At 36.2% G+C, this 13,982-nt stretch overlaps 1 protein-coding gene across 2 annotated transcripts in view; it reads right to left on the reverse strand.

The window, feature by feature from the left end:
* Window positions 1-13,982, reverse strand: part of LDAH (lipid droplet associated hydrolase) — a 126,434-nt gene that overhangs the window by 58,352 nt on the left and 54,100 nt on the right. For both annotated transcript variants that reach the window (XM_074820134.1, XM_074820133.1), the window contains exon 4: window positions 10,297-10,466. In XM_074820134.1, coding sequence (XP_074676235.1) covers window positions 10,297-10,466 — 170 coding nt within the window. The remainder of the gene's footprint in view (window positions 1-10,296; window positions 10,467-13,982) is intronic.

Here is a 13,982-nt window from a genome sequence, read left to right on the forward strand (position 1 = left end):
TTCCTCTTCATTCTCATGTTTGGATTCTTGATGAATTATCACAGATTCCGCTTTTCAGTTTATTTTTCTCCCTTTTCTGTTTGTACATTTGTCTACTTTAATATTTTCTCATTTCCTAGAAAAGATAATTTTTGTAGGTTTATTTGAATTCTGACTACATACATCTGGAATCAGATCTTTAATTAGCAGCAAAATAAACACAATGTTATTAAAAAAATTCAAGTATCTTGAAATCAAAATTATTGTTCTTATGTTTTCCTACTTTGAATCATCACAACCAAAATCTTGGTTTACATATTGTTTCTATATTCAACTGAGCAGTAAACCAAATATGTTAAAACACGGTGTCAGAAGTTGAAGTTTCAGTGAACATTATGAATAAAATACTATTTTCCTCAGAAAGTCTTAGGAATTAGTTTTTCCTCAGGCCTTCTTATCACAGGCTTATGATCTAAACAAGCTAATCTTAGGGCAGTGTTATTATTGACTCTGAATTCTCACTCTTAAAAATGCAATCAATGTTAAAAACAGAAACCTGAATTCTTATGCTCGACAATTATGTACTGACGGATATACTGCTGCTGATTTTGTCAAGCCTGTCTTTTAATTACACCAGATACCAATTTTAATTAACTTTGCACTTGTGCTTTTAATTATCACTCTACTATTTACCAGTCTCATCTGATCTTCAACATTTCTGGACTGTAAGTTTTCCTGACTCAGAAGAATATTGAATTATATGTAATTTAGTATTTCCCATGAAGTTCTAGGACTGAGCTGTGGTATCTACCTGTTTCACCTACTTCAAAAACCATACAAGGTATGCTATGTATACACATGGCAGCACTGTTCAGAAATGCATTATTTGTTTTCAAAATACATATAAGGCAGTATGAAGAATTAATTTTTATATTTCAAAAGTCTTTTCTAGAAGACAAAAGACAAAACTCACTGTACGTTATCTTTCCAGTATCTCCATTTCTGGTTTTAGGACACAGATTTACGAATCAAATGATCAGACAAACTGACAGTGTCTAGCCTTTGGTCTATATTTGGTAGATACAAAGAGTGGATTTAAAAATGAGTTTTGTTTAATGTATATCCTTTTTTTTCTATTAGACTGTCATATTGCAATCTTTAAGCTTTTTGTTTCCTAAACTGACACTTTTTGATCAGATACTGAACTCAGCCAGGCAAATCCACAACTCAGCTACTCCCTTACAGGTGCTGACAATACGATGAACTACAGCTTCCATGTCGCTTAACATCACCTGAGCCACAGTGTACTGACACAGTGTAACAGAAACATGGCATAAATACCAGTGAGCAGAATAAAACAAAGCCATTCAAGTCAAGGTTAATTTCAAAAAGTTTTCTTTGGACCAGATAATCAGGCATGAGCTTTGGCCAAGTAGGCTGACAAACACCATAAGCCTCATCCAAATCTTCCATTCATGCTTCCTTGGTAAACACTAGGTTTTGGGTTAGAAGATTAAGAGCTCAACAGTGATGACACAGAAGATCTTGAAAAGGGCATAGTTCAGCAGGTAATTCTTCCCAACATGAAACACTGAACATGTTGCTAATCCTAAAGTTTTGTGTTGCCAAAAATCCAGAATTTTATCATCTTATGTTGGTAACTTGAATCTCGCCTTTCATTGTTTCTTACTTGATACTTCTACAGTTACAAGTAAGAACAAGTCTGGATTGCAGACAGGACAATCTCTTTTACTTTTTTTTTCTCTCTCTCTCTCTCTCTACTTTTGGGGGGGAACAACTTTAAAGTATAAATCCTATTATCTCATTTTAGAAGAAATTGGATTCTTAACTAGCAGGCAGTTATATGCTCTTGACCACAACATAATGAGTCAAAAGAGAGTCAGAAGATGGCCCCACATGTAACAGACTACACAATGTATGATTAAAAGCTAATTTCTCTGCTTAAGAAAGCAGAAAACAGAAAATCAGACAGACACAAAGCAGTAATGGTCAGTACCTTCACAGCATGACTGAAGACTGTTCTCAAGTTGTTGATCACATTTCAGTTCCTGGTAGGTTTAGTTATTTGCCAATAATTGATAGTTCGTGCCACTTTGGCTTGAAGCCAATTTTCTGTGATTAAAAATTATATTCTTAATGTGGAGAAATATGCTCCCTGGTGAAAGCAAAAGACTCCTTATTTAATTTGGCCTTAGGCATTTTACATCTGAAGATGTATTACCTTCAACAGTTTATTTCTCATTACATTTTAAGTTTCCCAAATTGTTTTGTATCCTTGAGATATTTCACATTCTTTTGTCCTCTATATTACAAGGTGGGTTGTTTGTCTATGAAGAGAAAAGTAATTTCAGGCAGACCTATGCAGCACATGGAAATCTAGACAGTTCCTGTTCCTATTCACAAAGGCAGCGTCCAGTGTGGGTTACACAAAAAATCCCATCTGTCTGTTGATTACTGCACTTTCTTACAGTTTACATTTTTTAAAGCTTTTTTTTGGCGGGGATAGGTAGAAAAGAATATGACTGGGACCGTTAGGATTAGAGTCTGTCATGAAGCCAGTGAAAATAATGGTTGCTAGTGGTCTCTTGGGTGAGCTGACACTCTCAACCCCATTCCACAGTTATCAGTCTTTCACCGACAGCGCTCTCAAGTTTTGTGGAGCTTTTAAATTCAGGATGGTGGCCTTTTATGAGTGTCTCAGTCAAAAGTCAGTATCTCTCTAACAAATCTTTGTTTGCCATGAACTCACCCACTATTGCTCTTTGCTTTGCAGCGTCCCACCCCAAAGAGAGAAGGTTTTATGTTTGTCTTAGGTTTTCATATGAAGGTTGTTTTCATTTTTTCTTTTTTTTTAAAAAAATCTCTCCACAAATCTTTGTAGAAACTTCCTTGATGCTTCAAAGATACAGCATCTTATTTTATTTGGTCAGGTTTAATAAATCATCTGCATTACTTCTCACTTTTTCCAAATAAGAGAGCTGCATAATGTTTGCATATGCACGAAGTTTGTATTGCTTGCTTTACTGGCTGTTCCACTAGATTTACTGATATTGCCTGAGGCGTCACGGAGAGAACATACTCGTCAGAACTTTGTCATCTGTTGCAAGGTGGATTATACAGACTCTGCAATGTGTATACTGTCAACTCAAGCAAATTTTAGTCTAATTGCTGGTTTAGACCACCTGTACTTCCTTATATATGTTCCCAAAGACTTGCTATCTATCAAGAACTGAGAGAACTCTCAAAATATATATATTATAGAAATAGTCTAATTCAGTGACCAACTTAAAACATCCATAAACTTAAAATAACACACATGTCTCACTGAAGGCAGCTGAACTTCAACTCGTGATTAAATCAGTGCAAAACTGTTAGAGTCTTTCTATTTTTTTTCTCCCTTAACACTTAAAGGGGGATGAATGTGGGTGTATATCAGCCCAATGCTGTTTGCTTGTTTTTTTAATATGTAGCTCACTTATTCAGACGGATGGACTGAAGGAGAAGGAAAATACATCAGACTCAGTTTAGTTTTGTATCATGGCCTAGAAATTCGCAGCTCTCTTCACAAGATATGCATTTATTTGAAATGTGTACCAATTCCCTTGTGAGGTCTGCTAAGTATAGCCATCTATTTTTTTCCTGCATAATAATTTTGCAAATGTTGTCATTGGGTTTGTGTTACTGTAAGTCTTTTACCCATTTTAATTTTTATTGGGATTTTTTGCACTTCATCATTTAAGCCTGCAAGTAACATGAAATTCATATAAAAATAGTGTTTCTCCATTCTGTTTCTCCAGATCATGATCCCTATTGCTAGACATAACCACATATCCATATTCCATCCATCACTGCAATCCAATAAGGAACCAAGAGCAACCAGTTCTCAGCAAGAACAAATCAAAACAAGGCTGCACAAACCAAGGACATTTATTCACGCTTCTACTGTGCTGTTGGTTTCACTGCACCCTGGCATACAGGTATGTAAAGTATAATCCTCTACACGGAAGCAGATACCATCTCTCGTCAGAAATCTTCTGGCTGTTTTTCTATTTTATGCAGTCCCACTGTACTCTTCAAAATATCTGAGAAAAGTTTACTTTTGTAAGAGAGCATTCAAGGTGGTAAAAAATATATTTGTTGACTAAGCCTATTTTAAACTTTATAATCATCAGTGAGATCATCAGAAGTTAATTTACCTAGGCAACAGCTATGTAAACTGACTTTGTTTAACATATTGTGACATGTAATTTAGGCAATCAGCATTTGAATGAGATGCTGTTATGTTAAATAAAACTTTCAAAAATGGAAGAAACAATAATATTTCTGTTTATCTCAGGTGTGTTTATATTTTCATTTTCTTTCTACTTTCAAAATGCACTAGAGCTTCTAAAGACATCAGAACCTGCTAAATTAGTGTCCTTACAGAAGATGTTTTCTGACACCACCAGTCTTGGATTACATATAGAGGTTCTAAACTCAGCAAAATAGGAACTGAACAAATGTCATTGCCTTCATACAGTCTTTCCCTCAACCATTCATGCTGCTGAAAAGATTCCCTTATTATCCCAAAGATCAGACATGCCTTAGTAGTTCTTGTACTGTTAAAAAAATCTCTCTTTTAATCCCAGTCTTGTAGTCCCTGTGGATTTCCAGTAATTCTAGACTAAAGAATTTTTGTTTTCTTGTAGAAATGCCCATATTTAAAAACATGGTGATTTTTCTCTTTCCTAACATTAGGAAAGCGCTTCCCAAATTCATAATCAAGCTTTCAACACAACTGAAACTAAATTATAAATGTAAAGGGTCACTGCATTGAATTCTTTATCACAATAAATCACTTAGCAGAGGAATCCTGACATATTTCACTCTCTTATGGCCTAATTCTTCTTTTACTAAAGTTAGGGGGAGCTTTCCAAGTACTTCAACAGAGAAGAACGAAGTGCTGACTAGAGCCAAAAGAACCAACTTGATTTGAGGCAGAAAGGCAGCAGTGAGAGAATCTAGTATTTGTCAAAGTAAGATTTTAAACCATTAAATACAACTTACACACTCCTTCTTCTCCCCCTAAATAACTACTCTCATAATACAAAAAGATGTGAAAAACAACTCATTTAGCAGGTGGGATCTTTTCGCAGTGATAGCCAATTATGCATTTGCCAACACTGGCAAAATAAAATTCTCTCCTTGTCCAGTTCGGCTCTTAGAAGAACCAAAAGCTTAAAAAAAGACAAAAAAAACCCCAACACCTACCTGTAGCTTCTGTCTTCGGGAAACTTTATTTCAAAGAGAGATTATCTCTGCCAGTAAACTCTGGGAAAACTTTGATAACTTACAGAACTGATGTTGACCAACAGACTTGGTAAATTAAAACCTGAGTAAAGAATATCTAAACATGGAAATATACCTGAATGACTTCATGTGTGAACACTCTTGTCCAGAATGAATCTAGAATACATTCAAAACCATTATCTTAAATTATTTTGAAAATAGATTAAGCTATGTCAGAAAAAGACATTTGGTTTAGAACCAGAATGTTTTACATGACTTGTTCAGGAACAGCTAATTTGCTTTAAACTTCATCTTCTACCTTACTGCAAAAATAGTATTTATGGATAGATGTTCACACATTTAACTGTTAAGAGACATTTCTTTCATTTCCTCTGTGAGTGATTATTCATTTTATGTTGCATATGAAGATACACTGAAGCGAAAACTATCTATTACTATTTTTCACTGTTTTAGTAAAGCTTCTTTTAACACTACTTCTATATATACGCACTGAAAAAAAGAAATTCCCTGGCCAAGAGATGGCAAAAAGAAGAGCGTTTCTGAAATTTTATATCCCAATCAATGTCTTTGTCAGAAGGGCCATGTGCAGAGATGTCTTCTCCCACTAAGATGTGTTGTGAAGGGCTGCAGGTAATTGGGAAGAAGCAGATTTCTAGACAATAGAATAAAAAAAAAAGCTAACAGAGTCTTGACATCTGTCGTTCTGTTGTGTACCTGTAGGCCATCAATGTTTCCAAGCAAGCTGTTCACAACAGATGGAATGTGGCCTTTTGGTTCAAGTATGAAGCCACAAAATGAGGACTACATATGTCACACTAAAGGTGTGATTTGGGGGAGCATCAAGGGTAATAAAAGACCCCATTACTAACAATGCAATAACAGAAACTTTGGAATGACAGAAGACTAATCTATTGTTGGCTAAATTTAAAAACAAATGATAAAATATATTACTGGCTTTTTCTAAGATGGGAAGTAACAACAATAATGTTTTATAGATGAAAGCTCCTTTGCTTTTTTAAGTAAGTATTTTGAACAATTTAAAAAAGAAGGAAGAAATAAAGCTACCATGCACATATACGAGCATCATCTAAAATAACTATCCAAAAAGCTCCAACAAAATGCTTCACGCTGAGGTAATTCAATCCCTGGCACCACTAATGGGTAAGAGAAACATTTTTTTATGGATCAGGAACTGGCTAAACAGACAGAAAACCAATAGCAGAGATATATAGCCAATTTCAGTAATTCAGAAGGTTAACAAAAATGTCTGGTACCTCCTGTTAGGCATGTTTAAGTTATTTATAAAAAGGAATGAATAGCACCAACACTTTACACATCATAAAATAATTTAGAATAGTCAGCAATGAAGAAATGTTTGCTTAACTCAAGAAAGGTTGGTTAGTGGGCAGCCTCCTGATGGGTAAAAGTCAGTACTGATTTATGAAGAGTAAGACACATTGCAGAAACCTTCTAAGCTACATACATTACCAGATCCTAAAGAAGCTGTAGCTCCTCAAGTGAAAGACCTGAATGCAATTCATATACAGACAAACAAAACCTCATGAAAATAGGGTTATGTTACTGTATAAATTCATGGAATTGTTAAATGTGAACTATATTACTTTGTTACGCTCATCAGAATTCTCAAAAGAAAGTACAGACCAACAGATTTTTGTTTGGAAGAGTACACAGCGAAGGAAAGGTAAGGCAGATGCACATGAATGCGTGCACAGAAATGATAAAACAGGGTTTTCAAGGTATGAACTTGTTTTATACACAACCATTCCAACCTATGTCTTGTCAGCTATTATTTATGAAATGAACCAAGTTCTAACAATACCCAATATTCTTCTGCACCTCTGAGACATAGTAGCAATGCATGGTTTTGAATTACATATTACAGAAATTTTATTTGCTTATACTGATACATACTCAGAGGTTTCAAAGTCTTCCTCCTCAATGAGTTTTACAGGAAGAGCAATGCTTATATAATGAGCTGTATGAGCTCATTAATAAGTGTTAATTTATTACCACAAAGGTGCTGGCATTTCAAAAGCATCATTGCAAATGAAAGACTAAGACTGTAACAGACTGAATTTCATTAGCAAGGAAATGTGTCAATCTTTTGATTAAATTAATGATCAAACAAAATGTTTTAGGAAACAGTAGTGTCACCAGCTAAGCACAAGGAAACCCTCCAAGTAAGGACTTGTATTTTAGAATAGAATGCCTGGAGGATGTAGCATATATCTGAGGCTCAAGCTCCAACAATTGAGAAAATCATTTTGTCACCCAGCTTCATTTTTCAGTTCTGCTGGCTGAATGAAGAGCAAAGAAGATTATGAGATTAAGACCAAGTATCAAGTAAGCTGTACATTATTGTAGTTTTCTATCTCCCCAGAGTAAGGCTGATTAACATTTTTCCTTCCCAGTGTCAAAATTTTTTAGCAGTCTGACAAACTCTGGATGCTCTAGTTCCCACGAAGAGGCAAATCTTGTTAAGATTTGATGTTCACCACAATAACTGAGAAGTGTTCATGGTTACAAGTGTACCAGAAAACAGACCGGCCAGGAACTATTCCCTGGTCCTGTCACTGAACAGGACACCATGGGACGGTCTGTGTCCACATGGCGGAATTCCCCCTGCCTCAGAATAGGACGTCTACATCAAAACGAACTACTGGGAATGGTCCTGGGCCTCTGCCAAGCCCAGAACCATGCCAGGGTGTTGTTTGCAAGTTGCTGACTGCTTTGGGCCAAAACGTCTCGTAAAGACTGGTCCAAAAATGTCACTGCATAGCTGGCCCAGTATTCAAATCCATGCAGTAGCCCCACTTAGTTACAAGTATGGACGTAACCTGTGTGGCCCTTCTCTACTAATCAGACTTAGCTAAAGGCATCAACCTAAGACCAAGTTTGTGCTAAGGGGTCTCCTGAAGAAACTGTTAACAGAAGCCTCCCTAAGAGTCAGTACAAAAATAGGGATGGGGTCCAAAATGAATCTATCCTGGGTAAACTGCAAATTCCTGTTTAATTTCTCTTTTAATGAAATAAGAAAGCATTATTTCACAGAAGCTTAAGAAAAGAAACACACAGTACCCCATTAACCTGGAGAGCACAAGGGCCCAAGAGATTAGCAGCATTCAAAACTGACAGCTGAAGAGCATCCAAGAAGGAGAGATAAGGAGATAGTACTTTCTCCTTTTCATGCATGTCTCAAGTCATCAGATTCCCTCATCATTGTACAAGAGAGGGACAATCTAATCTCTGTTTGGCTAGATTATCAAAGGGCTTTAAATTGGGTAACAAAAAATCTGCTAAACATACACTCCAAATATAAACATTTACTGAATTATTTGAATAATAAATACAACACATTAACCTCTAGCTCAGAATAATAAACTGTAAGCAACCAAAGGCTCTTAAAGCAGAGAATTTAAGACCAAAACCAAAACTCATGTAATAAAAGAATATCACATAAGAACTACACAAAAATAAAATCAAATGATCTAGCTACTAAAATACACATATGTGCTCAAAATCTTGTGGGAATCAAATATTCCAGTAAAAATAAAGGGAGAGATGGAAACACAAGTTTCTTATTATTACACTTCATATGTTACAAAGCCTAACAGTTAACTTATTTTTGGCAAAGGGACAAAGATTGCACAACACTCTGGCTTACACAAATATTTTCTATTGTTAAATGCATCTTAAATGTAGCTTGTCATATATTAACTTCATGCACGCAGTGCACCATGCAGTCTAAGAGTGTCCCAAAGATACCTACATTTCAAAACATTGATGAATAGCAAGCTGCCAGCATCCAGTGAGCCAGGTGTAAAAAAATTACTCAACAATTCATAGTTTAATTGAAACCAGATAAAATCATTTGTGTAATAAAGACTGTACAGATGTTGACTAAAGAAAAGTTGGTATTTTTGGACAAATTACTGCATATGATATTTTCTAGAACACTCCCTCTTGAAAAGATAAAACAGTAATAAAAGTTCTCTCAAAAAATGCCCTTGTTTCTAATCACAAAGTGAAATACGCCTGTGGAAATATATCAGGTTAATCTCATGTTTCACATTTTTAGTTGCTGTTTCCTTTAAAGGAAAAAAAAAAGTTAGACATGTAGTGGAAATGAAGAAGTGGAAGAACCTACTCACGCGTATATTAAACACAGACTATACGCTAACACTGCACTTCCTTCCACTGAAGATTTTATAATGTAAAGGAAGAGGCAATGATTTAGCAAGAGTGAATGTTTAAGAATAAAAATGCAGGATTCTTCATTCATCATCCGCCAGTACAGTGAGTTATTACTGAGCAGTAACAGTTTGCGATTTCCAGAGTTGCAAGGACACGGCCCTGCCTCAGCTTTCTTATTGCTTCACAGTGACAAAGAGAAATGTTCAGATAAACGAGAACATGCAGTAACACTTCTCACTCTCATCCAGTTACACAAACCAAGACTGAGCTGCAGAAGCAATGATATATGCATATGAATTAAATTTTAAAAACAATGTCCTTCATAGTAGTACTCATCACAATTTATACTACTATTCCATATATTTTCCCATGTACAGCCAGCAATCTGCTTGCCTTGCGATAAGAAACTGCTATTAAAATCATAACCAGTCTTAATTTTTGGTGTAGTAATACAATGGCCAAATATTTAGTGATCTGTTCATAAATTATTTAAAGATGAGAAGACAACATGAATGTCCTAAATATATTTATCACCATTATTGATCATTTATATTACAAGGGCATTTAAAGGTGCAAATTCAGAGTAAGAACTTTATTTTACATTAAACTCCTTGATTACATGTTATTAGGATTAGTGATTAATGTTTTTATTTCATTTTAATGAGAACTAGGATTGAAAGTTTGTATATAGCAGAATATAGCTTCCACAGGAAAGACATGACATTACCCACAGGCTAAGCATGTGCACTGCTTTGCTAATAACGTAACTCCCATGCTATAAGGTTAATGTACCTGAAGTTCTGATGCTCGCTTCATCATCTCCAATGTGATGTAGCAACCAATAGAATGAGCAATCAGTACCAGCTTTATATCTTTTGATACATTCTTTTTGAGGAAGTTCAGCTTATGCTCTACTTGTCCGTTAAGTCCAAAAACATCCTCTAGCTCCTTAATATCTGTGTCTGAAACATAGAAGAAGAAAAGTCCTTTGTTTTAATGACAGAATTTTCAACTATCTCAGTTTTTCCACTTCTTTGCAAAACTCTGAAATAAATAAACTTATAAATTAGAAAAACCTAACAAACAAACTTAAAAATGTAATTTTAAGTTACCATCACTGGTAAATACAGACTGATGAATCACATGTACAGGATGTGAAGCTGGAAAGGATACAGAAACACACGGAGCTTCATGGCACGTCATCTAGTATTGCGTTGCCCTTCATTCAGAACAAGACCAAACTCAAAGCACTGGATCAGCTTAAACCAATTCAATTTTACATTGAGAGATCAGGACCTACAATAGCAGTACTGCCCAGGAACAAGAGTCCCTTTCACACCAACTATCATATATGTTATCGTGCACTAAGAACCTGCAGATATCCAAAATCTCCTGTCTCAAAATGAAGATGCACAGAAAAGTCCCATGGAATGAGGAAAAATATGAAATGCATACGTGTCAACACGGAGCACTAGCATTTACATAAACTACCCCTATTTATGCAGGTTCTTATCATTGTCATTCCAGCTACAAGAAGGAAGATCAAATTAGAGCTTCATGGTTCTAGGTTACTGTACAATTTCGTTCCTGTTTTATCAGGGACCTTGTAGAGGAGTGTGGGCAATCACTTATGATGAGGGCTTCACTACTCACTTCCTGGCCAGTCAACAAGGATGATCTGGTGCCTGTAAGAATTTACAGCAATTTGGGCATCTTTACCTCTTGCTCATGAGGTGGGTGACATCGGTCTCAAGTTCCCCAATCTAAGGGGGTTCACGGCTCTTTCATCTGATAGAAAAGTGCTGTACTCACTAAACTATCTATTAAGGATACACCACTCCAATTTAAGCTGGACTACTTGATGGAAAAGACTGTAAAAAAAAAAAAACAACCTGAAAAAAAGAATGAAAGAAAAGAGGCAAAAGGCATGAAGGAAGTATGCCTATGACTTATCTGAAAGAGGTGTACTGGTATTAGTATCACTTAATCTCTTAAATCCATGCTATTATCTCAGGGCTTGATTTCATACTCCAGATCTTTTACACTCCTTACATGTTGACCTGCAATGCAGCTTTAGCCTCAAATAAGTCAGATCTCCTTGCAGCAAGGTTCAGACACATGATGGGGACTAGCTCATTACTGAGCCACGGTACTGCAGACAGCATTTGTTCCTGGCAAAAGCCACCCACCTCTAACATCAGCAGCAGCTAACACAGGTAGTTAACACACAGTCCTAACTAGCCCACCAAGTATGAGGTGTTTAATTTCCCACTTGGCTTCTTTTGACATCCTCTACATCAGTTCCCTATGTGAAAAATAGACGTGGAAGAAAGTATCCATCAGGCAGAGACACTGTAAAAATAGGTTAAAGAGACTGAAAAGCACTGACAAACTACTGTAAGAGAAATTTAGCAGCGTACATCCACTTCAGATGTAGCTGGTTTTGTGCCTGCTTGGAGAAAGTGATAGCAGAAGCCTTTCTGCCTCTGTCTGTGAACGTAGTTCATCAAATGATAAAGGCTGACTGTTTTTTTTAATATGCATGTGGTAAATCTGATGGCAATTGGTCAGTAACCTTAACTGCTAAAATTGACTAACGTTACTGTAGTGAAGTTATTGGGAGGTTGACAGTGATAGTATTAATTGGTAGCCTAAGTGGGCTGGCACTATATTGCCTTTTTGATCATCTATATGAAACATAACCTTTTGAAGAAAAATAATTGTTAAAGCATGTGTTCTGATGCCTTTTTTTCTGAGCTTAAACTACCTACCACAGAGGTCACAACAAAGAAGTTCCTCAGTTAAACTAATATTTCTATAAAAACTAGTAATGATCATATCCCAGCATAATTTATAGTAGTTTAAATAAATAAGGGATTTACTAAAACACATTCAAGGAATGAAAAATGAGAAAAGAAGCAATATTTTGCCTATTAGGCTTTCTACAAGTAATGGAAAACAAAGAACTTGTTCTGTTTTCCGAAACCCTAAATAAAAGCCTAAGGCCAAAACATTGTTTTTAAACTTAGTTCTATCTTTAGCAAAAGCTGTCTTTCCTACTTTTTATTTATTTACACAGCAGCTTAACCTCATGCAGGAGTGGGCTGTCTACATCACAAGTCTAATTAAGGGTGTATATAACACACATAAAACACAGAACACTAGAAATACGACAGCCCACTGGATACAGTAACAAGTGAGAACGTATGTTATGTTGCATATATGTATGGTACTGTGTGTTGGGTTGAGAAGGTCAGTTTTCCTCTGAAAACATTTGCTGTTATTTCCATACTGTTTTACTCAGTCACTGCCATCTCCAGTGATTTATCAGCATGTCTTTTAAGGTTTGACTTTCCATTCACAGATTTAATTCTTGAAAGTAAGTGATTTTACAAGAATTTCAGCTTATTCACAGGTTAGAGCAAGGGAAGAGGAGGTAAGGTAGGTGCGTAAGTCTTCTAGAAAACTTTTCATGGTTTACAAGACCCCAGAAACCAAGCAGGAAACAAACCCATCATTTTTGGTATTGTTCAGTCTCATAAGGTTAACGGCTGCTTTTCACTACATGAATTCAGTATCTACTACAAGAGATGCTGAACACTGCTGCAATGCAATTAATAAACAATACAGCAAAGACAGTCTAGCCCAGTCTCAACATTTTCCAAGTTAAGGTAGCTACATATGTTAGACAAATACAGTTAATTATTTCAGTTATTTAAGACATTAGATTTAATATTTAGTTACCTAATAAATAGCAGCGTAGAGATTCAGGGCAACATGTTCATAGCTATTACTGTCTTCAGCAAAGATGTGCCTGTTCAGAACCAGTTTTGTTGCCAAAGCAAGAACCTCAAGGAAGTATACGGGTGAGGATTAAGAGTAGAGTGAAACTAAGGGCTTTTTCCTCCTCGCATTTGCCCAGACCTGAGTTTAGGACTTGAAGCATACTCAACTCAAGCCCGTGCACTAGTGTTTCCTTAAGGGAGCAGGGGAGAGCAGAGCTTGCAGAAGCTATTTTTAACTGAATGGGTTAGTTATGATTGATGATGATCACAGAGACCTGTTCTACTGCACTGGGCCAAAGCATCCTCAGCGCAGCCCAGCTCAGCACCAATTGGAGCGAGGATGCCCAGATTCCCACATCTACTGGCCTATGTTACATACACATACAATCTCTCCTAGACTGAAAGCGAGTCCTGACAGCCATTGCTGACCCCAAAGAATTGTTTCAGCTGTTTAATATAGCTTTTCCTTTTCTTCTGAAATTCTGGTTTGTTGCCAAACTAAATCACATTGGCACTACTAGAGAAGCCACAGTGGAGGATGAGTGTGCAGTGTGGGGTCTGGCCATCCACACACAAAACTATCCTCATTACCAGCTGACCCTGCATTCTTGTCAGGTGAAACTCCAACATCACATAACCCTATATTGAAATATGCATCCTATTTTACTTCTGGACAAATATAAAATTGCCCAC

The sequence above is a fragment of the Strix aluco genome, chromosome 3 (genome assembly GCF_031877795.1).
Source record: "Strix aluco isolate bStrAlu1 chromosome 3, bStrAlu1.hap1, whole genome shotgun sequence".
Classification (NCBI taxonomy): Eukaryota; Metazoa; Chordata; class Aves; order Strigiformes; family Strigidae; genus Strix; species Strix aluco.